The sequence below is a fragment of the Polistes dominula genome, unplaced genomic scaffold (assembly GCF_049000335.1).
Source record: "Polistes dominula isolate Pdom_NZ unplaced genomic scaffold, Pdom_raw_medaka contig_168, whole genome shotgun sequence".
NCBI lineage: Eukaryota > Metazoa > Arthropoda > Insecta > Hymenoptera > Vespidae > Polistes > Polistes dominula.
The window spans coordinates 1,320,681-1,346,100 of NW_028301024.1; the positions used below are offsets into that span (position 1 = coordinate 1,320,681).

The window sequence follows — 25,420 nt, forward strand, 5'->3', positions numbered from 1 at the left end:
CAAAGTATATCTTCTTTGATTTCTAAAGATATTATTGACCCGTTCTAACACTAACTAGAAACCAGTTTAGAAGCGTGCTATGATACTTACCTACTCGTTATGTCAATGAGAACGATGTACGGCATTGGAGTAGATTGGAATGCCGTGTCGCGTCGGTAAGTTTTCCTCGGCACACACGCCGAAGGAGGACGTTCCCTCCTACTCCTCTTTCTCCACCTTCCCCTTGGTCTTTCTCTTCTTGAACCTTATTCATGAGGAGAGAAGAATCCAAGCTTCGTAGGTGGTTGGTTGCCAGCTTGCTTGCTTGCTAGTTCGCTGCTAACTCGCTTCCAAGCAATACCCATATTCATCCTCAGTGTCTTTCACTTCGTTCGTCCCTGTGTCCATTTTTCCTTCCTTTTCTCGTTTAAAAGGAGAACAAAAAAAAATTAAGGACGCGCGAACGAGCAACATAAATACTATCGAGTTAGGTAACACCAGGCTCACCCACTCACACATTACTTTTAAATTAATCAAATTATTACGAGCAACGATTAAGATTTAACAAACCAGTATATTTCACTGGATACCGGCTGATTCTTAAATTGCTTAAGATTTAAGGTAAATATCTTACTGTAAGATCGATAAAATTCTTCGTCATTGTTTAATTCACGAGTATAACGAGTCCAATAATTCAACAATTCTATGGAGATAATAGTTAATAATATGACAGTATATCAGATTTCTTTGAAAAATTCTAAATCGAATAATAATGAAATTATCAGTTTTTTTCGATTGTAATCTTTTAATTAAAGTTTTTTAAAATTTTAATTAATTTTAATAGTTGAAAAAATTAAAACTATTTTTTTTTTTAATTTGTTATTGATGACAATAAAAAATAGCGAATTTACTATTAATAATAAAAAGAAACAAATTTTTTAAAGTACAATAGCATCCACATTTGCAAAATCATTTTACTATTAAATCTAGAATATCATATAAATAATATAATTTAAGATACATAATTTAATAAACAATAAATAAAAAATATACCAAAATTTATGAGGTTTTTATATTATATGCTCACATTTATTTTTTTTATATATTAATTAAATAAATCTTGTTCGTATTTAAAAAATGCATAAATCGTTCATGTAAGAATAAATAAAAATAGTAATAAGTAAAAGAGCATTCAATTAAGCTATTATCAAAAAGAATGTATCTAAAAAGTATGATATTTGTAAAATTTTTGTCATCCATTGTTGTTTTCGATCAAAATATTCAAAATATGTTGTGCTCGATCATGACGCAATATCTGAGATCAAATCCGGTCGAGTAAGTCGATCGTGGATCTATAGATTATTATTTCATATTTACTTATCTACTTAAGAATCTTTCTTTTTTCCTTAATGATTTATTTCGCATTGACCAACATGAAAAATTATTAACAATGATTTACACAATTTCTACAAAAAATATTTTAATTTTAAAATCACAACCCAGTGAACACAAGACCTTAAAATGATGTCATACGTATGTTATACAGTGATCTTCAAATTTTTTCGTAGACATGACAGAATGGTAACTTATTTATGACCTCAATATAAAGTCATTTATTCTGACATAAAAATGACGTAATAATTCCATCATATTCTTACAGCAAAAAACGAAAGGTTGAATTTTTTTTTTGTAAACTTTGTATTTTGAGACTATAAATTAAGTATATAATATTGTAAAATTGTTTAATTGCATTAATTTATTTAAAAAAAAAAAATTAAAAATATTTTTTCAATTAAATAAAAAAAATAGGAAACTAGCTCAGCTTACTATGGGACTGGCGGGGATAATCGCAGATTTAGACAAAGTTTTTTTCTAGAAAATACAAAAAAAATGGAAAATGACGAACTTCGAGAAAATAACGGTTTTTCTCAAAAAATACGAAAATTTCATGGATTTTATAATTTTGAAATTTTTTTGTATTTTTTTCTGAAAAGTACATTTAAAAACAAATATTTTTAAAAAAAACGTTCCAATAGGTTGAATTTTAAAGAAGTTATAGCCATTTCAAAGAAAAGAGCCATTTTTTTCAAAAATTAAAAATTTTTTTTGGGTTTGGTAAAAAAATTTGAAAAAATTCTGAAAATTGTTTTTCATAAGGTAGCATAGGATAAAAAACTTTCAGCCAAATCGAAAGAGGTCGAGGTCAAAAGTTATCGATTTAACGTGGAATGCCCCATATATATATATACATATATATATATATATATTAGGGTGGGTCAAAAAAAATCAATTATTCATCATCAAACTTTCATGTGTACTGATTTCTGTCTCTGAATATCTTTTGAACGCTTAATTTAATCGCCAAAACATAAGACACCATTTTTATAGAGCAGTTAATTTCCTACAAGAATTTGTATTGCACATTTTATAATAGTCATTTATTGTCGAGTTATAAAATTCATAAACAAAAATGAAATTTGTCTTAAAATAATTAAACTTAAATCTTCAATATCATTCAAATGGTGAGGTTTACGAAAAAAAGATAAGATACCTTTTTTGTAGAGCATTAAATTTCCTACAAAATTCTTCCGGAACATTTTTCTGTACAATCAATAAATAATGAGGTATGAATTTTAATCTATTGGATTGACAAAAAAATAAAAAACTGCGATGCGGAGGATCTTCCTATTAAAATTAAGAGCTCATATTTGGTGAGAATTGTTTTAAGGTGTCTAGCAACCCATTTTTCCGTAGCACTTGTAAACAAAAAAATAATTCATTTTTTTGACCCACTCTAATATATATATATGTATTAAAAAAAACGGTGACGGTAAGTCACCTTATAAGTATATATTTTCAGTGCATTAAATAAATATATCTAATGGTTACTGTACCACCGGTGGTACACGTGGCACGGAACGTGTTAATTATAATTTATATTATTAATTTATAGTATATATTATTATTTAATAATATTGGTAATTATATATGGATTAGTAGTTTAATGGAAATTAGCACAAGTTCGCATGGCTCAGTGAGGCAAATCACCATCCAGTAGTAATGTCCATCCAGTAATCGTATGTTCTCGAGCTCTAATCCCGAGGGCGAAAAAAATAATTATACGTCATATACTAGTAAGAAATTCGACACAACTAGACATCTTTATGACATCATTGCTTTTTTGTTCTTTTGTTTCGTCAGGTCAGCTTAACGTCATATTTATTACGTAAAAGTCTTACGTCAATAAGTGTGAAATAATGAGTCATATGTGACTCATATCTGACTTATATCTTACGTAAATCCAGACATAGCGCAAAATCATTTTGACGTCATTTTGATGTAATTGTGTTCACTGGGTAGCAACGTGGACACAATTAATAAAATTGGATAGGTGACCTATCTATAGGCTTACTCCCGAGAAATGATAAAAAAACTTGATCTCTTTGACAGTATTAAATAGGTGTGAAAATGCTAGTATAAATGTGATTCGAACCCATAAAAAGAAAGAATAAACAAACTTCATTACCCATCGAAAATTCTAATGCTAAATCTTGTTAGATCAAATCGTTATCGGCAAAATAAATGAATTAATTAATTAATCTATTTATTTATAATATAATTTATTTTTCTTAGGTCCATCTCATTGAAAGAAGTGGAGCTCGAAAGGCTCGAGTCAAAACGCCCATGCCGGACTGCGGGAAAAAATTGCAGGAAAAGAAGAAGAAGAGAAGCAGAAGGAGGTGAAAAAACGAGAAAGGAAGCAAGAAATAAAATAAAACGAATAATCGTCGCGATCATCATCGTTTAAAATTCAAAACGAAGAGAGATCGTGACGTTAACGTAAACAAAAAGAAAAAAAACGTTTCTCCAAAATGGCGTCAATTATCGTCACGCGACTCCTAATTTTTCTTACTTTGATAACGTTATCCTGGAAGATAGTAAATTCTCATGTCGCTTTGACTTTTCCACGAGCGAGAACATATGATTTGGATTTTCTCGACAATGGCAGGACACCTGGCCCCTGTGGTATGCCACGTGGTAAGTAACCAACCTTACGTAATATTTATTATGACCGAGATGTAATATAGTAACTTAATACGGGAGTTGGATATGAATGGTACACGTAAGTAAATCAGAATGGTTAATGTAAGGATAAATGCAAAATGACAGAAAATCGAATAAATAAGTGATAGTAATTATTAAAAAACAATAATGAACGAAATAAAATAAATATAAAATAAATCAAATATTTTTCGTAAAAATATTTTTCAAACTGAAAGATTCTTTAATATGTATTTTTCTTCCAATCTTCTGAAATTGAAATATTGATCTCTGTTGCACATGTAAATTCAATTTATAACATAATAAGATTTTAAAATGATAATTATACAAGTCCTTAAATTCGATAACATCATAAATTTAATATTTTGTAACAATTATACTTGTATTCACAATTTCAAAACTATTAAGATATAAATTCCAACCCTTTTGCTACACCTTACTTATACTTATAAATAACAAACTAATGAATAACCTAAGAGGTGTTACCTAAGATAAAGTCTCAAATACGATTTGTGCGATAAAACGTTTAAAAACTAGTCTCTTAACACATTTCGTACCACGGCAATTTTTGAAGATTTTCTATTCAGGCCGCGTGGGGCGTATACAACCCACACTTTAAAGATTAAATAAAGTTGTTTAGGACGTATGCTTTACATTTGTTCAATTTTACAAAGCTATAATTGGCAGGAGAAATATATAAATTTTAATATGCATTAGAAAACAAAGCAATAATGTTAATTTTAAAGGATTATTTTAAATTTTTAAAGAATTTTTAGTTTTTCAATGAGAATTCCAAGTAGCCTGAACGGAAGTACAGCGGAGGTCGTATACGCCCCACACAGCACGGAACGTGTTAATCATAAGAAATTCGATGAAAAAAAGTATAATTTCAAGAGACTTCTACTATTATCATTTGAAAGAAAGAAAATAAGAAAGTACAGTTGTGACTAGTTGGTCGATTCATCTTGAACGATCCCAAGAACCACATGCATATATTTTCGTTTTATAATACGTAATGCAACTATACTATGTAAGTTCATCGTTGCAAAAAGGATTGGAGAGGAGAAGAAGACAAGGTCTATGGGAAAACGACATTAACGCGGAGAGTCAATCTCTATGGTTCTAAGAGTAGGGGGTGCAAAGGGGGAGAAGGAGAGGGAGAGAGAAATATAGTCGAAGCTAGTTCGATACGAAGCAACTTTCTCTGAGAGCTGGTATGAAGGGAGCTGGTACCACTAGTGTCTTATATTCTCATGGAGCATTACCTTCCACATCATAGATATATCTACACACTTGTGTATGTATATCTCTTGGCTCTTGCATACGTGAATTTGCCTTCGAGGGCACACGTGTAGTATCATTTATATCTCTATAAGGTGTTCATAATTTATTCATTTAACTAGAAATTAATTGAAAAGAAGTATTAATAATTTTCATTTGAAAAAAAATACATAAATTATATTTATTATATATATACTAGGATACTCCGGCTACGCGTTGCTATGGCTTTGTTATAAAATATTGATTTAATAAACAATTTAGTAAATTATAAGAACACACAAAATAATACCACAATTAGAGTGGAATATATAAAATAATAATACTCTCGAAAACATAAAAAACAAGGTAAGTTATGTCATATGTAAATCTGAAAAAAAAACGTATGACGTGAATATATCGAAATAATTGAATTGTAATACAGCGTCATCTATTGAAAACTCAGAGTACCTAGAGACCTAGATAACCTTTAAATAACAAATCCTTAAATCAGCAATAAAAAACAAAAATAATCGCGATAAAAACTATTCTATACACTAATTGAAAATATCACCCAAAATTAACAAAATTTCATTAAGATAGATTCAGTAGTTTCGAACTTCATTGGAAACCAACAACGGGACACACACACACACACACACTGAATTTTTATATATAAAAATATATATGTTATATTTTATAATTTATTTTATTAACGAAATAATCATCATGATTAAAATCAAAGATACTTTAAAAGTTTTGCAGATCTATATAAACATTCAAAAATAAAAATATCAACATTGAAAATATAAAAATATATTTTGAATTTAGAAATGATCTCAATGATATTAAAGTAAATTAATAAAAATATAATAGTATACTATACATATACGTGTGCATATGATCATTGACATACACTTCAAATACATATAGAGAGCATTACATACATAACATACCAGTTGAGTATTGCAACGTTTTACTAGAAACTACTGTACGTTTGAGCCTCCATTTATCACGAAAGTGTGAGTAAGCGGTATATAATAAACATATAGTACTTTCCAAGCAACTTTCCGTTCACTACATATGTACGCGTACATATAAGGTTCTATGAAGGTATGCTTGAAATGCCACATTCATGTACTCACAGTCTTCCTTTCGAAAACGAATAAAAAACATAGATAAAATATACGGTAACGTGCAATTGTTAAAAAGAGTTCATGTATGTTTTGAAAAATAATTTAAGGAAATTTTTTAACAAAATTCCTATTTTTCTAACGTGAAATACATAAAAACGTAAAATAAAAAGCAAGGGAAGTATTATGATTTTATCGAATATAAAGTACCTGGCAAAGGCTAAGAAAGGTCTTATCTATTTTTATTTTTGTATTCTTCAATTTATTTGATCAGTATATTAAAATATTTTTGATCAGTATTTTGTAAAATAAATATATGTATATATAATATATTTTGTTCAATATAAATAATAATTTATCAGTATTTTAAATAGTTATATAGGTTGATATTTATTTATTAACAGCTTATTGGCTCAATAAATGAATTTTAGACTACATCTTACAATTAAATACAGAATGCTCCTTACAGACTAAAATAGACTTGGGTTTACAAATTATATCAAATATCACTTTATATAAATTATAGACACTTTCAATCTATTTTCATGTTTACTAATAGCTTACTTTTCTATTAATTACAGCACTCTTTATATTTCTATTATCTTAACAAGCAAATACATTCTTTAACGTATAAGCAAATTACATAAATTATATAAATTAATGCTTTCCCATACATCATAAAACTTCAAAAAATAAAAATATACATTAGTTCTTACATTAATTAGACTTAAGTTTTGAAAGTAATATTTTAACTACTATAAAATACAACTATATCGATATTATGTATACAAAATTTGAAATTAGTCGAATAAAATTTGTCTCTTTGCATGATTTTCCTGATTAAAAATATTTCTTTAAAAATAAAATACGAAGATCGTTTTATATACATCAGGAAACATAAATATTTATATTGTAAGAATGTACTTACTTATATAATATAATATATGTTTATTTTCATATATATTTCTACTGTGCGAATAATTAAAAACTTTATTTTATTTTATAATATTATTCATGTATTTATATTTTTTTTTTAAATATTTTTATTAATTAAAGTGAAACTTCTTAAGCGAAGATAACGATAACATTTTATGAAACGACAAAAAAAAGAAAAAGAAGAGAAAGAGAATGAGATAGAACAATAGAGATATTACAGATAGAGGTAACAAACCATAGGCGGTTGTGTAAGTAGAAATGTCTCTGCATGAATATAGCAGCAAAAAACAAAAGGTTGATGTTGTCTCTCTCTAACTCATGCGGTATCGGCATGAGAACTAAAATCAGCTACCTTAACCTAGGGATCCTATAGGAGGGATGCGCCATGTACATTGCTGGGGGACCGGAACTCGATTTTGCGCGCGAATGATTCAAACATTGAAATAATTATGAAATAATGAATTGCATCAAATAGAGAAAAAAAATGAACTATATTTAATGATAATTAAAAATTTATATTAAAATAGAATAGGTTACACGAAAAAATTATTAAAAATTCAATAAGAAAGACTTAATTAAGTTTGATTTGATAAAAGGCATTACAGTATTTTGAAATTTCAAAACAATTTGTAGGAATTTATACAATTTTGATAAATATAATTATCTACTATATATATTATATAAATAATAATAATAATAATAATAATAATAATAATAAAAATAATAATAATAATAATAATAATAATAAGACAAATATATAAAACAATGAAAAAATAAATTTATTTTAACATATTTTTATTTCTCAATGTGGTACATGGTCATAGTTTTACTCGAACTGAGATTTGTTTGCTTAAAATTTTGTAAATTTTTGCGATTATACCTACGCGATGGTATAAGGTATTTACGGTCTTGCGTAGTTCTTGTTGAACTTTTGCAGTAATTAAGAATACATTGTCGAACCATGATTATTCATCACAAACAATAAGTCTGTAAACAAACGATAAGTTATAGATTAGGTTTGTACATTTATATTTGTAACTATTAAATGAGTAAATTAAACTTACACTTATAGAAAACTACTAAAAAAACAAAATAATTAAACATAAATATCACAATAAAAACTATAAGTATTCCAAACTTAAACTAATATCAGCCGTTAATACATACTAAAGATAAACATGGCTGCGCGTTGGATCGGAAGCGGTCCTCCAAAATTTTCAGCCAATGGCACATGAAGTGAATATGTATGGCGCATCCTTCCTACAGGATCCCTACCTTAACCTCTACTAGCAGACTAATGCGCATGCGCCGCTCAGCGCAAGTTAGAAAGAAACAACATCAACCTCCTATCTTCTATCTCTTGTTATTTCGATGACAGGTTTTATGCTGGCTTATTTGCTTTATGTGTAATATTTCTATGGATAGAACCCATAGTCTATCGACAGTTAAGTTAAATGAAATTATGGAAGGCTCTAATGTTAGTGTAGTGTGTGCTGTGTGTGTATACGTGTGTATGAGATACGTCGATCGATAATTATTGCGAGATGCATTTATTTATAGAAGTATAAGTGGGGATGAACATACCTTAAGAGTGTTCGACATATTGTAAATGACTGTTAATTAATCGATGAAAATGTATATTGTAGTCTAAAAGCACGGAGTATATAAGTTCGGCGTACCATCCTTTTCGTAATCCACTATTAAACTGGCTCATTGTCCTATATGAAAATCACTAAAAATACTTTTCTTGATTCTTATGTACCTATATGACTTTCAGAAGAATAAATTTTATTTATTACAAATAATATTTCTGTTATACACATGCGCAACATTCGGAAAGTCATATAAAAATATGTAATAAAAGTATTTTGATTGAGAACAACGTGCCAGTGTGAAGGTAAATTTCGAAAAGGAAGGTGTATAGAACGTGTACTCTTAACAACAATACACATTTTCTTCGATTAATTATCGATAAATTAAGATAAATTTAACACAGTACTGTAGTCTACTAATATTTTAAACTAAGATATATTTTTATTAAAATTCCTGTGGCCACTAATGACTTTTAGTTGAGAATTTTCATTTAATAAAATATCAAATCAAAATTGTTTAGTATTTCAAGTATATTAATAAATATGAAATTTTTAAACATATATACTTTGTATTATTCTTTTTTTATGGATATGAAACTGATTCTAAAATTTAAAAACATTTAAATAACAGTAATAAAAAAAGTTGATTAACCAATTGTTAAACATAACAAAATCGGATATTCCTCTGTTATATCAGCATATATAATTATAAAGTACATTATTTTCGTATATGATTAATTCTCTTGTTAGTAAATAATTCTTTTAAGTTAAACGTATTAGATATGTAATTAAGATGAACTAATTTACTTATCTTTAAATGTTCTTTATCTTACATACACTATATCAGTAGTTTTCAAGGAAAGATCTATTAAATATAATGGTATACAATTGTAAAGGATAGTCACTATATGTATATATGAATCAGTTGATTATTTTCTATTTAATAATATGAGTTTCACTTCTATCGCATGTGGAAGCCACACACATTTTTTCTTTTTATTTATATGGTTTTTTTTCTATTTTAGTTTTTATTTTACTTATTTTATTAAATATTTATTTTCTCCTTAATTTTTTGTTAAATTTCTTTTTCATGTTAGTTTTTAATATTATATTGTACTCCTTGTGTAATGCTAAAAAGCAATCCATAGATTATTACTATTGTAGAAATATTTAAGTCCGATATTGAAACAAGTTTATTTATGTATTTACTTTGTGAGTTTTGCAGCATTTAAAAAACGCGTGTTTTTATCATCGATTTCATACCTTCAATTATTATTCGTTCAAAAATTTTGTCCATCCCCACATAACATAAAAACTTTCTAAAATCTTTCTAAAACATTTTTTGGAAAGCTTTAAGTCTTTCAAAAAGGTTTCTAAAAAATCTTTCTACAAGGTGAAAATGTCCGCGTTCAGAAACTTGCAAAAGATTTCTAAAAAGGTTTTTTAAAGATTTTTAAAAATCTTATCACCATATTTTGCGAAAGGTTTCTAGAAAACATTTTTAAAATTTTTTCAAAAAAGACAATTGAGAGCTTCTCCAGCCAGGGTTCACCGACCAAATCCTTCTCACGAATGACCGATTTTTTTTTTTCGTGGCGTTGTAAGACTGTGGAACATATTACGAAACAGACCCTCCATCCCGGCTGAGCCTCCTGTGTGGGATTCGTGAAAAAAATTGGACCGCTGATTGACTGGACCGACGGGATTCGAGAACCACGGATCTTTCGCTTTCCGGGTGCGACTGCTCTTTAACCAATTGAGCTATTCAGGGCTACCGATAAATACTTCTTACGAATGTCTCATAAGTTTGGCATAGAGGCGCTCGTCGCACAAAAGGTTTTTGGAAGATTTTCTGAAACATTATCGTCATGTTTTGTTAAGGCCGGCGATACAAGTAAAATAAAAAAAAATCGAATTTTTTTTTTTCATAAATAGTTAGTTTAATATCTCAAAAATATGCCCGTAAATTTTTAGAATAAAATTCGCTATAAGTATCGATTAAAAATTCATTTAAGTACTCCGCCTCAACTCGGTGCTAGACGCGAACACTAAACTTTGAACGCGTTTTTCTCAAAACGACTTTTTTAAAACTGACATGCAAGATAACTAAAAAAGTTCTCAACCGATTCTTATGAACTTTAGCACAGATTTTATTTATAGTATTAGCTTCTAGTTGAATTTTAAGAATGCTACCAAAATTTTCAAAAATTGCCATTTTTGACTCAAAAACCGTCGGAAGAAATGGTCAAAAATCGGACTTTTTTGTCTTAGTCGTGCCAATTTACGATTTTTTGACTTTTTAGTTCTTTCTTAGTTCAACTAGAAGATACATGTTTTATTAACACGCTTCAACCCTTTTTTTTTTATTTCAAATTACTGTAACCGAAGCTAAAAATCACGCTGATTGATGCGTTTACATGTATCGCCAGCCTTAAAGGTTTCTATAAATATGTTTGAAATGTTTTTGACATATTTTTTATAATATTCTTACAAAATTTCTTGAAATATTTTTATAAAATCTTTTTACAAGGTTTCTGCAAGGTTTCATAGAAATATTTTTAAACATTTTAATTACTCTATCAGCAAAATATTTTAGAAATGTTTTTAAAATATTTTTGTAAAATCTTTTATGAATCTTTTTCAAAATATTTTAGAATGATGCCTGCAAGGTTTCTAAAAGATTTTTTGGAAATATTTTACGAAAACTTTCGCTGAAAGATTTCAAAACCTTTCGTGTTATGTGGGTCGTCAAACTGGTTATTGAATTTAAATTTTTTATCAAGAGAGAAGAAAGAAACTGATAATAATGAAAACAAGGATATTTCGTTCTAAAAATAATCGAAAATCGAAAAAAACGATGGATAATTAGTCGATTTTAAAATCTACTTTGAAACGATTATGCTATCGGATGAATAAATTATTCTTGCTGTTGTTATTATTATTATTGTTTCATTATAAATTCAATATCGATATATTGATACGATAAACATTGTAGCACTTGAAGAAACATACAAAAATTATTTTATATTCGTTCATTGTCACGAAGAATACATTTATTTATAACGATTGTAGAATTTCAATCGGTAAAACGGCAGAAAAAGCTTCGTGTAATAAAATATGAATATATTTTTAATGTTAGCCTAAACTATTGATTTTATCGATAAATGATATTAGAATTTTCGAAATTGTATATATAAATAAAAAACATTATACTCAAGCAGTTTTTATTGACAATTCTAACGAAAGGTTTCTACTTACTAATTGAACAACCTAATATTTGTATATAGGGTAGTAAAAAAAAAGAGTCCAATATTTTAATCGCTTATAGAATTTATTTTATTTTATTAGGACCTTGAATAAGTTCTCGCTGTTTCATCAAAGATGGCAATAGCAGTACTCCGTGCTTGAAATTACGAATGGTAACGCACTTGCAAGGAAGTATTGTATCTAACCTGAAATTTCAGTGTATGATAGTTCACTTTAGTGTAAACAAAGTAATTTTTTATTAGTTTTGAAAATGTCTACTTTTGTGCCAACTAAAGTGTATTTGCGGGGAATTTTATTGCACTATTTTATTCAAAAGAAATCGGCAGCTGAAGCACATAGAATTCTTTTGAAGACTTATGGTAACAATGCTCTGTCGGATACGACATGCAGAGACTGGTTTCGACGCTTCAAAAATAATGATTTTGAACTTGAGGATAAAGAACGTTCTGGCGCACCAAAAAAGTTTTAAGACAAAAAATTGGAGGAATTACTCAATGAAGACCGATCTCAGACGCTAGCAGAACTTGGAAAAACATTACAAGTTGATGAGTCAACTATTTCAAAACGTTTAAAAATGTTAGGATTGATCCAGAAGCAAGGACATTGGGTGCCATATGAATTGAAGCCAAGAGACATCGTACAGCGTTTTGTCACGTGTGAACTACTGCTTCAACGGCAGAAAAGAAAAGGTTTTTTGCACCGTATCGTGACTGGCGATGAAAAATGGATTCACTATGATAATCCAAAGCGTAGAAAATCATGGGGTAAGCCTGGCCATGCATCAACATCGTCCGCAAAACCAAATATCCATGGTTCGAAGCTTCTTCTCTGTATTTGGTGGGATCAGCAGGGTGTAATTTATTATGAGCTGCTCAAACCGAATGAGACTATCGCGGGATATCGCTATCGACTTCAATTGATGCGTTTGAGTCGAGCCCTAAAAGAAAAACAGCCGCTATACGAGAAGAAACACGACAAAGTGATTTTGTTACATGACAACGCCCGGTCTCATGTTGCAAAACCAGTGAAAACCTACCTGGAAACGTTTCGATGGGAAGTTCTACTTCACCCGCCGTATTCATCTGACATAGCCCCTTCCGATTTTCATTTATTCCGTTCGATGGCTTAGCTGACCAGAGTTTTCATTCTTACGAAGAAGCTAAAAAGTGGGTCGATTCTTGGATAGCCTCAAAAGACATGCCGTTTTTCCAACGCGGAATTCATATACTGCCAGAAAGATGGGAGAAAGTGGTCTCTAGTGATGGGCAATACTTTCAATAAAACGTTTTTGTTCCTTATATTTTAAATAAAGTTTTTATTTTGTAAAAAACAGCGAGAACTTATTCAAGGTCTTAATATTATATAAATAAATAGCATTACACATATTTAACAACAACTCCAACAATAATATTGGGAGAAAATCACTAAAGGAAACTTAAAAACTACAATAATTTTAATATTTGAAAATATAAATAAAAATAAAATAATTTTTTATAGCGTATTCGCAGAGGTTTCTACTACAATTTATATTTATAGATATTTCTACAATTGTCATAATAAAAAAAGGACATTTAAATACAGGTTTGGAAACGCTCTATTATAAATGAGTTACAATCAATCAAAGATTTTTTTCTTTTATTAGCTAAGAGATAAAAAAATATGGACTGCACTTACACGAACACAACATATAAATATAAATTAATAGTTTTAAATATTCTTTTGTATAAAGAATTTACAAATTAAGTCTTAGTATCGGTCACTGAATACTTTAAGAAAAATTCCTATGAAATATTGTAAAAGAATGTCAAAAAGTATAACTTCTCCATAGTTTTGTGGAAAAAAAGATAGAAAAGAATGCAGAATAAAAAGAAATGTTTTTGCAAATTCAGTAAAACATTTAAATTGAAACAAATTCATATAAAAGAATTTATCTATAACTCAAAACAAGAATAACTAAGTTATATTTTCAATAAAAAAGAAACAATATAAAACCATAACCCTTAATAAAGTTAATTTATGCCTAAATCAGTTTACCGACATTTATTTATTATAATAAAAAAAGATGAATTAATTAAAACATTGCAAGAAGAAAAAAATATTAGTTATTTTACAAATAAATAATGTGCATGCATTTTTATTTTTATTTCAAGGGAATTCACTTTTTCTATGGACTTGTGCTTTCTTAAGAATTGAAAACGTTATTTCATTGATTTTGAAAGTAGCATAAGTCCAATCATAGCCATCAAAAACATATTATTTCTTAAATAATGGTAATTATGCTAATAAGGATGATAAATTTGGCACTCTGACGTAATCCAAAAATATTATACTACTATGTCATCTGTTATCTATATCTTTTAATTGAATTCAACGCAAACCCTTTGATATCTTGATTCGAACATAAATGGACTTACGCCACTTTCAAAATAAACGGATCATTTAAAAATCTTAATAAAAATCTCTCGGAACATTTTATATAAAATATGTATATCTATTGTAGGAGAATATATTTCTTGAGCGAAAAACGTAAAACGTGCAATTAGGTCTTTGCACATTTTTCCTTTCCATCGTAGAAATCGTACTACGTCTCGCTTTTGTCAAACCGGGCAAAAACATTCCTCTCATAATTTAATCGACGTGCTGTCGACACTGGCCACTGGCTTGTGTGAGCAGCGTGCCAGGTAGGGAACTCTCGGCTTTCCTTCCGGAACTTCACGTTCCGTCTTCCATAAAAGGTAGTGTTTGTTGTGAAAGTCGATGCCCTATAATCCCTTACCTTCGTATATAGTAGGACAAAAATATAGTGATAATAAAGTCCCCCCTTTAGTTTATCATTTCTTGCTAAAATTTGATTCATCACTGTTGGAAAATTTTTATTTACTATACAAATAAATTAATAAGGTTATCTATAATAAAAGGTGAAAGTATAAGAAATACAATTTAAAAGGTTATTCTGACCAAATGACATAAGAATAAAAGTATTTTCATGAATTTGTTCTTTTAATAAAAACGATGAATCTTGCTTTGAAATTTCTTTTTTATCCCTATGTGTGTGTTATTATAGTTTTAAACAATAAAAGTTAAATTTACAACAAATAAAAATATTGTAAATACAACTGTCTTTTAATATGAAGTTTCTGAGAAACTTCCTACAACTCAAGTAAACGATCTCTTCAGTTTTACTGGTCTAACAAGAAAAATTTGAGTTACTTTACAATTATCGTTAAACAATAGTAAAAAATAATAAATATCAATAAAAAAATAAGAAACTTTTAGCACGAATTATTTTTTCAATTTTTAACGTAATTTTTTTTATATAAGTCTTACTATGTAATTATACAAAATAACGTGTAACAATTTGCATGAATACGTATATAGTAAATTAATTTATTTAATAAGCACATTAATCATGTAATATACTTTCTATTTTAAGCAGAATGTTTAAATATTCCAATTAATGAAAACTTTACAAACCAAAGTAAACAGAAGAAAAGAATAATTGGGATTGTTATATAGAAGATTAACAATGATTTTAAATTAAATAAATTTCATAATATAATAAATTTTATTTCATAAATTAAATTAAAAAGAAAAACTTTATTCTTATTGAGAATCGAGCATATTTCATTTCTTGGTATTGTTCGATAATATTTCTAATTTTTTATTTAGTAAATCTTTTAAACCTAATCTCGTATCTCTTTTAGTAATCTTAATAATACTGTATAACGTATAAAAACAGTTTTATGGATTGGTAATTACTTTCAAAATGAAAATCACAAAAATACGAAATGTTTACCGCATTTATTTAAATTTTAATCATTTTAAGGTTTGATAGATTTTTGGATAAATTGATCCAATTGTAATCCAAAGTTTACCTTAGAAAAACGAAGTTTCCTTATCGTGAGTTGAATCTGAACGATGATAACATAAGCAAATAATATTTTTTCATTCATCGATAATGCTGAATAAAGAACTTTTATTTACGAAACAATGTCATTTAATAAACAGCTTAAACGAGTACACACATTTTTTTGTCATTACGCAAAACTCGTTAATTTTTGTAATTCTTCTCGTGTCCTTGATTACGAAAAAAAGCATAAAATTCTCGATTAGAATTCGATCGTTGTTGTTTAACACACGAATTCCTGAGGAAAGAAATTACAAAGCCGTTAAACGTGCCAAGAAAGATATTCAAGCAACCTCTCGTGCCATTGAAAGCATTCGACGAATTTAAATGACGCGTATTATAACGGACTTCGAACGTCGACGACGCATAGTCGTCCGACTTTCTTGCTAACGTTCTTGAACTAACTGGACCTTGTTTTATTTCAGGAACCATTAAGACAACCTTACTTTCCGGAAGTAACTTCAACATCACGTGGCACCTATCTTATCCTCACAGGGTAAGTTTAAAATTCGATTATTATTACCATCAATTACAATGAATTAAAAAAGAATACGCTTTATCTTTAAAATACAAAAAGAAATACTTTTCGTTAGAACAAATAACATATTCTTAAAACATTGACTACCAAAGTAAATTCATTTAATACTTCTTATAATATTTTATAGATAAAGGATACAGAAAAATTTGTTATTGTACTTTTTACATTACACTTTACTCGTTCTATTAGGAATATATAAATATCTTTTATTCTCCTAATGTATTTTAGAGTTTTCCCTTAGTTCAATGACACTAAGGAACAATTCTTAATCATACTTTTTACATTTGATTTTTTTGGTTAATCTTTTAAATCAAACATAAAACATTTTCAAAGTGGGTTAAATAAAATCTGCAAAATTGATGCCAGTCATCAGTAAATCCATAGGATTAAACATAATGAAAATTAATTATAAACAAATTTTTACAAAATTACAATCGATTATTTGTAGGAATATCATATCGAAAATGTTAGTAACCATTTTTTCAATAAAATTCGATAAGAATATCTTTAAATAGGATATAGCAGTTATAGGTTGCTTAAGAAAAGAAATAGAAGTTATTCAGTTTTATTAAGGAGATGGTTATTTTTATGAATCACTATACCTACATAAGACTTTTTGAATTCTTAGTAATATAATAATTTACACAACCGATCACGATATAGGAGGAATTGTTCGTTACACATTTATCTATATTAACTCTTACCATATCTTTTATAAAAAGTAACGAAGCACAAAAAACTCGTGAAAAATCGAAACGTTAACCGTTACGCGAGGAATCTGATAGAATCATATCCGCATAGTATTTTTTCACTACGATACTTTCTCTCAGTTCGTGCTAGGTTTTGCAGGTGCATCATTAAAACTAAGAAACCAAGGAAAGCGTTTGAATCGTGTTCGACATTGACCGCGGATTAAATCGATTCAATTCTGATCATTTTGCTATTGTTTTCAATTATAAGCTTCAATATTAAATACTTTTAATAACTGTACATAAAGTATATCGTATAAAAACATTAGGTTATAATATATTTTAAACAATTTGAAAATAGAAATCGATTAAAAGACCAAAGTCAAATGTTTCATAATTGTAAGTGTTGATACTTAAATGTTATAAAAAGGCAAGTAATTATTTACTCTCAAACCAGAGTAATAAATAATATAATATCAAGGCCTGAATTAATTTCTACATCTAATAAATGGCAGATAAAAAATATGGAATTTATTGAATTGAATCTTGCTATTTTTATGAAAGAATACGTGAATTTATTTTATTGTTGCTATCCTTCTGCTATGATTTTCAATATTTTTATTTTTATTCAATATATTTCTCCATTATTCCATCGATACTTGGTGAAGGACTATTTGAAAATAAACAAATAAAAATATACCAATACCTATAAGAATGTAACAATTTTATATTTTTAATACCTTTCTTTTATCCGAGCAGTCTTTAAAAATAATAGATATAAAAATTTTAAAAATCAGCTAAGCACAGATTTAGTCACTGCCATTGCAAAAATTATACAAAAATATTTAAATATTGGCTCATAAGTGATCGAGTATTTTTGGGACAAAGTCGAGAAAAGTTGTTTGGAGAAAAACACGTTTAAAGTCTTTGTCATGTTTTTCTTGATAGAAAGTTATGTTTTCCCTAAAATATTGATACTCATATAAATATGACAATTCTTCATTGGCATCTCCATCTGTCATCCTTGTTTATTTTTGGTATATTCACAATAGAATTTTGTTATATTTACTATAACTAACTGTTAGATCGTAACATTTCATTTATTATCTAACCAATCGCAACAACCTGGTCTCACTTAACTGTAACTCACAATCAGTTAATTTTCGGAATTTGAACTTAAAATTTTACCTATATACTTTTGAATATGTATATTTCGAAGAAATTAAAAAAATAAAATTTGTTTAAATTATCACAGTGGCGTACCCTCTTAAACGAAACATTCAAATGTGGTTGTTAACAGGAATAAGATTCTATAACGTGTATAATAACTTAATTCTTGAACACATTCATCCACAACAAAAACAGTTGTTCGCCTAGAAACAACTTCCTTCAGTTTATGACGACTTAGGTCAACTCGCGATAGATACAAACAAAACACTTACTATTAATAAGTTTTTCAAATCAAATTTGTGTTTTTTATGAAAGGTTATATAAATATGTAATATTGTATTAAGTGTATAATTTGATATTATAAATATAAATTGTATAAATGTTAGAATTATTTGTAATATTCTAATTTTTAAATTCAATAATGAACATTTTATAATCTTTATTTAATGTTATAAATCTGTTATTTTTATCACAAATGGCAAGTCCTAAAATAATCATAATAAACAGATTCCATTATATAACATTTTTAAAAATTTGGTAGACTGAAATTACCGTATATTATTTAATAAATATAACTGATACTGTGTGTGGTATTCACATAAACTCGCAAGTAAAGTTTTCTCTTAAATGAATTACTTTTCTTATTTTAACTTAATGGAACAGATATCATTCTATAGCCCATTAAAAATTGAATGCAGTCCAATATTAAGATACAACACATAGATTAAAAAGTAAGCTGATTTATCCTATATAAATTTGATAACGATATAGTTTTCAATAATAATTCCAATGCTATTATTATTTAAATAATAAATTAAAATATGGAAGAAATAATCACGACTTATAGCTTGAAAAACACTGATTTATTTTATATGAATTTAATAACGATATAAGCTTTTCTATAATGTTTCTAATAATAATTAGTATATTTAAATAATAAATTAGTAAGAAATAGGGAAAAAAAGACGTAAAAAGATCCCAAAGAAATGGAATTGGACACTCCGATGAAAGATCTCTCTGTTCAATTTGTTGCATGCAAACATTCACGCTATTCGCCATCGAGTTTAAATATATTCTCTTTTTCTTCACTAGCGCATTTAACATGTATAGTACAATTATACACAGGACCGACTCTAATGTGAGCCAGCTAATCGTCGTGAAAGCGCGCATTTCGAATTCTCTCGCGACCGTAACGCGTAACGTTATCGAAAAGAAATAAGACTAGAATAGTTTATTTCTCCCCATATTGTAAATCATTACTGCTTTTTGTATATCCAAAGTATAGAAAAGTACTTAACTAAAAAACAAAATATACTGATTTAAGGATGACTCGGTTTAAAAACAAAATTAAGAATATTCTATTATTAATTTGCAAATCTACCTCGTTTTGTGTTATCTTTTTTTTTCTTTTTTATCACGAAAACGATGCGATCCATTGATGCGTACCTCATGAACTTTTTTCCCCGGTTGTTTGGCGAACATGGAAATGGTATAAATTCTCCGTCTTTTCAAATTAATTGTTATCCCACGTAATATGATTTGAGAAAAGACGGTGATCGAAGAGCCAAAAAAAAGACAAAATTTAATTTAACTATTTTAGGATTTTGTAAAAATTATTATTATATTTATTTATCTATTTATTGGATATAAATATTTTCGTTTAATTTTCGATATTTTTAACTTTTAGCCATATCAGTTTAGGTATATGCATACATACAGATATAGATAATTTTTAATTTTTTGTATTTTATTATTACATATCCTCTGTACTACTGCCACATACATTGTTATATATAATTTTTTATAATTATTTTATTTCTTCTTAAAGCTAATTTTAAGATCTTACAATTAATTACACAAATGTAATTGGCATATTCTTTTGGAACCACCATGTGTCAGAAATTTAAAAAATATAAATAAATTTTCCTTATTTATTTCAAATATTCAAGAAACAAGAATATATAAAATTTGTATACAATGTGTCAGGAAGACTTCTAGGTAATATTATATAGCATCATCATATTATATACCATCTGTGTTTAATCACATTTTATTCTTTTTCTCTTTCTGTTTCTATGTTGAATTTCGTAATAAACATACACACACACATTATAATATTGTGTTAGATTAATAAAGATTCTTTCATATCAATATAATCGTGAATAAATTGAACTTCTTTCTCATGTTTATTCAATAGTCAGTGTATGTAAGACACGAATCCAGTTTTCTCATGATTATAAAAAATCTTAATCTTAGTATCTCATAGATATTAAAGAAAAAAAAATAAATAAACAAATCTTTCAAATAAAATAAATAATCTTAAATACACAATTCAAAGATGATCTTACTTGCACATAAAACATCAATCGAATCAACCTTTGAATAATCCTAAGCCTTTATGATCCTTTCCCACCGTATATAGAAGATACAATGTTAATGATAATGACACCATAATAATAACAATGAAAGAAAAAAAATATAAACCGAATTGGGTGGCAGGGGAGTGATAGATAGAAACTATGAGTGATAGATAGAAAAGAACTACAGAGTCAGCCTACGACGACGACAACGAGTGCTCGTCGTTCAAGGTAACGCACGATGAATAATTCAGAAGCTAAGTTTTGCTGGTATGTGACATCCGTATATACTGTACATACACATATACATTCTCGTATAGTATTGTATGTACTATTTATGTACTATGTAGGTAGGTAGGCACGTAGGTAGGTTGGTTGGTTAGCTGAAAAGGAGGTAGAGAAAAGACGGCTTTCTGTTAGTTAAATATGACCCTCTGTATATGTTCGTGTGTGTATATATTTCTACACATAAATACAAGGCATCCGTTTCGGTGGTCGACAGGTATGTCGAATACCGTAAAGTTGAATATCGTCGTTAACTCGTATTACCAAACGAATACATATATACTAAAGGTGACAACGTCTTTACTCGTATTCCAAGTCTTCTTAGTGTTTTTATTTTTACCTATTCCCTGATGATCTTACGGAATGTTGACCCGACGAAAATTCTTTTGGGATTGCCTCGGCATTCTTAATGCTATTCGACTGTTTATATTTAAGGTTTGTTAACAAGATGAAACACAAAATCTATATTATTTTTATAATAATAATGGATATTAATGATTGCGTATTGTTAGGTATTTTTAATGATTATAGTAATATGGTTATTTAAATTATCGTTACTTTTAAAAGAAATTTTGTATGATTTATTTTATATTTGTTAAAATTATTTGTTTTTATTTATACATCGTTATTATAATAATTGGTAATAAGCAATAATTGTATGTTATTCAGTCTTTAATCGTTACTTTTTACATATTCTATGCACTTGTAAAATCATAGTTCTAGCATTTAGTTACATGTTTACTTTGAAAATAACCTAACTAAAAGAAAAGAGATCATGCAAATTTGTAGCAACCACAAGTGAAATATTTCCAGCGGAAAAATTGAGATAACCTACTGACTGATATGAAAGTAGTCTTATACATTCATATAGTGATTTAATAATAATATACCACGCCTTGTTATTATCAGTTATTGTATTATTTATCAGCTATTATTATACAAAAGTATGTTACATTTCATTATAGTTATTTTAATAATTGGATAAAAAAATATTGAAAATGTTTGAAAATCGTTTACATCAAAATTTAAATCAACACTCTCTCTCCCCCTCTCTCTCTCTCTCTCTCTTTCTCTATCAAATGCTATAAAGACCAGAATAGTGTAACAACTTGCATAAATTTTATATTTAAATAATAACCTAAATTACTTGCATATTCAAACACGATTATGTTCGGGATCGGTTAAGAATATCCCACATAACATAAAAACTTTCTAAAATCTTTCTAAAACATTTTTTGGAAAGCTTTAAGTCTTTCAAAAAGGTTTCTAAAAAATCTTTCTACAAGGTGAAAATGTCCGCGTTCAGAAACTTGCAAAAGATTTCTAAAAAGGTTTTTTAAAGATTTTTAAAAATCTTATCACCATATTTTGCGAAAGGTTTCTAGAAAACATTTTTAAAATTTTTTCAAAAAAGACAATTGAGAGCTTCTCCAGCCAGGGTTCACCGACCAAATCCTTCTCACGAATGACCGATTTTTTTTTTTCGTGGCGTTGTAAGACTGTGGAACATATTACGAAACAGACCCTCCATCCCGGCTGAGCCTCCTGTGTGGGATTCGTGAAAAAAATTGGACCGCTGATTGACTGGACCGACGGGATTCGAGAACCACGGATCTTTCGCTTTCCGGGTGCGACTGCTCTTTAACCAATTGAGCTATTCAGGGCTACCGATAAATACTTCTTACGAATGTCTCATAAGTTTGGCATAGAGGCGCTCGTCGCACAAAAGGTTTTTGGAAGATTTTCTGAAACATTATCGTCATGTTTTGTTAAGGCCGGCGATACAAGTAAAATAAAAAAAAATCGAATTTTTTTTTTTCATAAATAGTTAGTTTAATATCTCAAAAATATGCCCGTAAATTTTTAGAATAAAATTCGCTATAAGTATCGATTAAAAATTCATTTAAGTACTCCGCCTCAACTCGGTGCTAGACGCGAACACTAAACTTTGAACGCGTTTTTCTCAAAACGACTTTTTTAAAACTGACATGCAAGATAACTAAAAAAGTTCTCAACCGATTCTTATGAACTTTAGCACAGATTTTATTTATAGTATTAGCTTCTAGTTGAATTTTAAGAATGCTACCAAAATTTTCAAAAATTGCCATTTTTGACTCAAAAACCGTCGGAAGAAATGGTCAAAAATCGGACTTTTTTGTCTTAGTCGTGCCAATTTACGATTTTTTGACTTTTTAGTTCTTTCTTAGTTCAACTAGAAGATACATGTTTTATTAACACGCTTCAACCCTTTTTTTTTTATTTCAAATTACTGTAACCGAAGCTAAAAATCACGCTGATTGATGCGTTTCGCCGCGAGGGCCTCAGGAGATTGGTTATTACAGCGGCTATTTTAAAAAAAAATTTTTTTAAAATCGGATTCTTATATTTTAATATGTAATGAATAAACATGCTAAGTTTCAAAACGGTTCATTTATTCCTTCCATTTTAAATAAGCCTCTGAAAAACGGTCAAAATTTAGACGTTTACATGTATCGCCAGCCTTAAAGGTTTCTATAAATATGTTTGAAATGTTTTTGACATATTTTTTATAATATTCTTACAAAATTTCTTGAAATATTTTTATAAAATCTTTTTACAAGGTTTCTGCAAGGTTTCATAGAAATATTTTTAAACATTTTAATTACTCTATCAGCAAAATATTTTAGAAATGTTTTTAAAATATTTTTGTAAAATCTTTTATGAATCTTTTTCAAAATTTTTTAGAATGATGCCTGCAAGGTTTCTGAAAGATTTTTTGGAAATATTTTACGAAAACTTTCGCTGAAAGATTTCAAAACCTTTCGTGTTATGTAGGATGTTGTAATCTGTAAAATGTATGAAATTCAACATTTTTAAAATTAAAAAATTTTTTCATCAATTCATTATTGATATAAAATGTTGATTTTAATACAGATTGTAAAGTATTTACGATTGTTCTATTGTCAAATTGGATTTTGATTAACTCAGGTAAAAATGTAAGTTGGATTATATTTATTTGAAGTTAAAACATAGGTAAATACATAGATGAATGAGTACGTTCTACCTACACCTCGAAGGTAACTTCTATGTAAGAACAAAGAGCCACACGATGACCGCACAATAATCCATTGACTCGTGCATCGAAAGGTGCAGTACGCGTGGGATCAAATTACATAACAAATCGGTGACAGGATCTACCTTGAACAGTAAATCTGTTAGGGATTATATATAATACATTAGTATATAGATAAAGGAAATCTTACTATGAGACACAAGACTTTTATACAATTTGAAAATTTTTGAGAAAATTTTATATTATGCTACTTTAAATATATGGTTTCGATAGAATATATCAAATCAGAACATTTTTATATGACAGTGAAGATAAAAATTAGAAATAATTTTTGTAATTACTAGTATTAATATTACATATACTAGTAATTATGACATTGTACTAATTTAAGCAAAAAAAATTGAGTAAATTTATTTTATGATTTATATTATAAATAATATAAATTATTGTAATATAAAATAAATCACAATATATATATTTTTTATTTTTTTACTTATTGTTAATCCATTATTATTATTACCAGCATGTGTATCATTTGATTTTTATCATTATTTTGAATTGAAATGTTATGAAAAGAATAGAATAAAATTTGTAGTCGTGTTAATTTACTCAAAATGTCAAATATTTTAAATTATAACAAACTTTTCAAAAGTATGAAGTGTTTTTCTTAGTTTTTGAAGCAAAATCTTAAATTTTATATGTATGGAGAATACCATTTTGTATTTATTGAATAATAATATTTTTCTCCCATATAACACGTTCTCTCACGATAAGGATTACGGTGTTAAATGGAATAATTTATATATAGCTATATGCAAAAGATAATGAGAATTATGATTATTTCCTCTTGTTTTATTCCAGGGAGGATTTCGGCTTCAAATACTTGATAGCCTCGACAGACCTTTGGTCGATTTAACACCAGTAACACAACACAGCGAATTTGTTGAAGACGATGCAACGTGAGTTTTGTCAAAACATTCTAACAAGATATCTTTCATTATCTTATAAATATCCTTGTATTGCAATTTTGCAGAGCTCAAAGTTATCACGTTCAGTTACCTCAAAACTTTACCTGCATCGACTGCACTATCAGACTCCTTCGAAAAGCTGAGGAATGGGGTTTTAGTTACAGGTTCTGGTCATGTGCAGATATCGACGTAAGTTTGATGAAAATAGTATTCAATTCGTTATACTAG

The 25,420-nt window shown here is 28.0% G+C and overlaps 1 protein-coding gene and 1 long non-coding RNA gene across 5 annotated transcripts in view; one reads left to right on the forward strand and one right to left on the reverse strand.

Annotated features, from left to right (window-relative positions):
- nahoda (DOMON-like domain-containing protein nahoda) overlaps positions 1-25,420 on the forward strand; it is a 46,933-nt gene that overhangs the window by 6,063 nt on the left and 15,450 nt on the right. For all 3 annotated transcript variants that reach the window (XR_001476073.2, XM_015325898.2, XM_015326028.2), the window contains exons 2-5: positions 3,613-4,017; positions 16,559-16,629; positions 25,086-25,183; positions 25,258-25,381. Coding sequence is in view for 2 of the 3 variants with exons in the window: in XM_015325898.2 (XP_015181384.1) it covers positions 3,852-4,017; positions 16,559-16,629; positions 25,086-25,183; positions 25,258-25,381 (459 nt within the window). In the remaining variant the exon portion in view is untranslated. The remainder of the gene's footprint in view (positions 1-3,612; positions 4,018-16,558; positions 16,630-25,085; positions 25,184-25,257; positions 25,382-25,420) is intronic.
- LOC149031961 (uncharacterized) lies at positions 382-10,444 on the reverse strand. Of its 2 annotated transcripts, XR_016177150.1 has the most exons (3): positions 8,432-9,395; positions 7,603-8,354; positions 382-396 (listed from the first exon to the last, which is right to left on the reverse strand). It is a non-coding gene; the product is annotated as an uncharacterized LOC149031961 (long non-coding RNA). The 2 variants fall into 2 exon arrangements; XR_016177149.1 differs by lacking the exon at positions 382-396 and having other exon boundaries at positions 8,146-8,354; positions 8,432-10,444.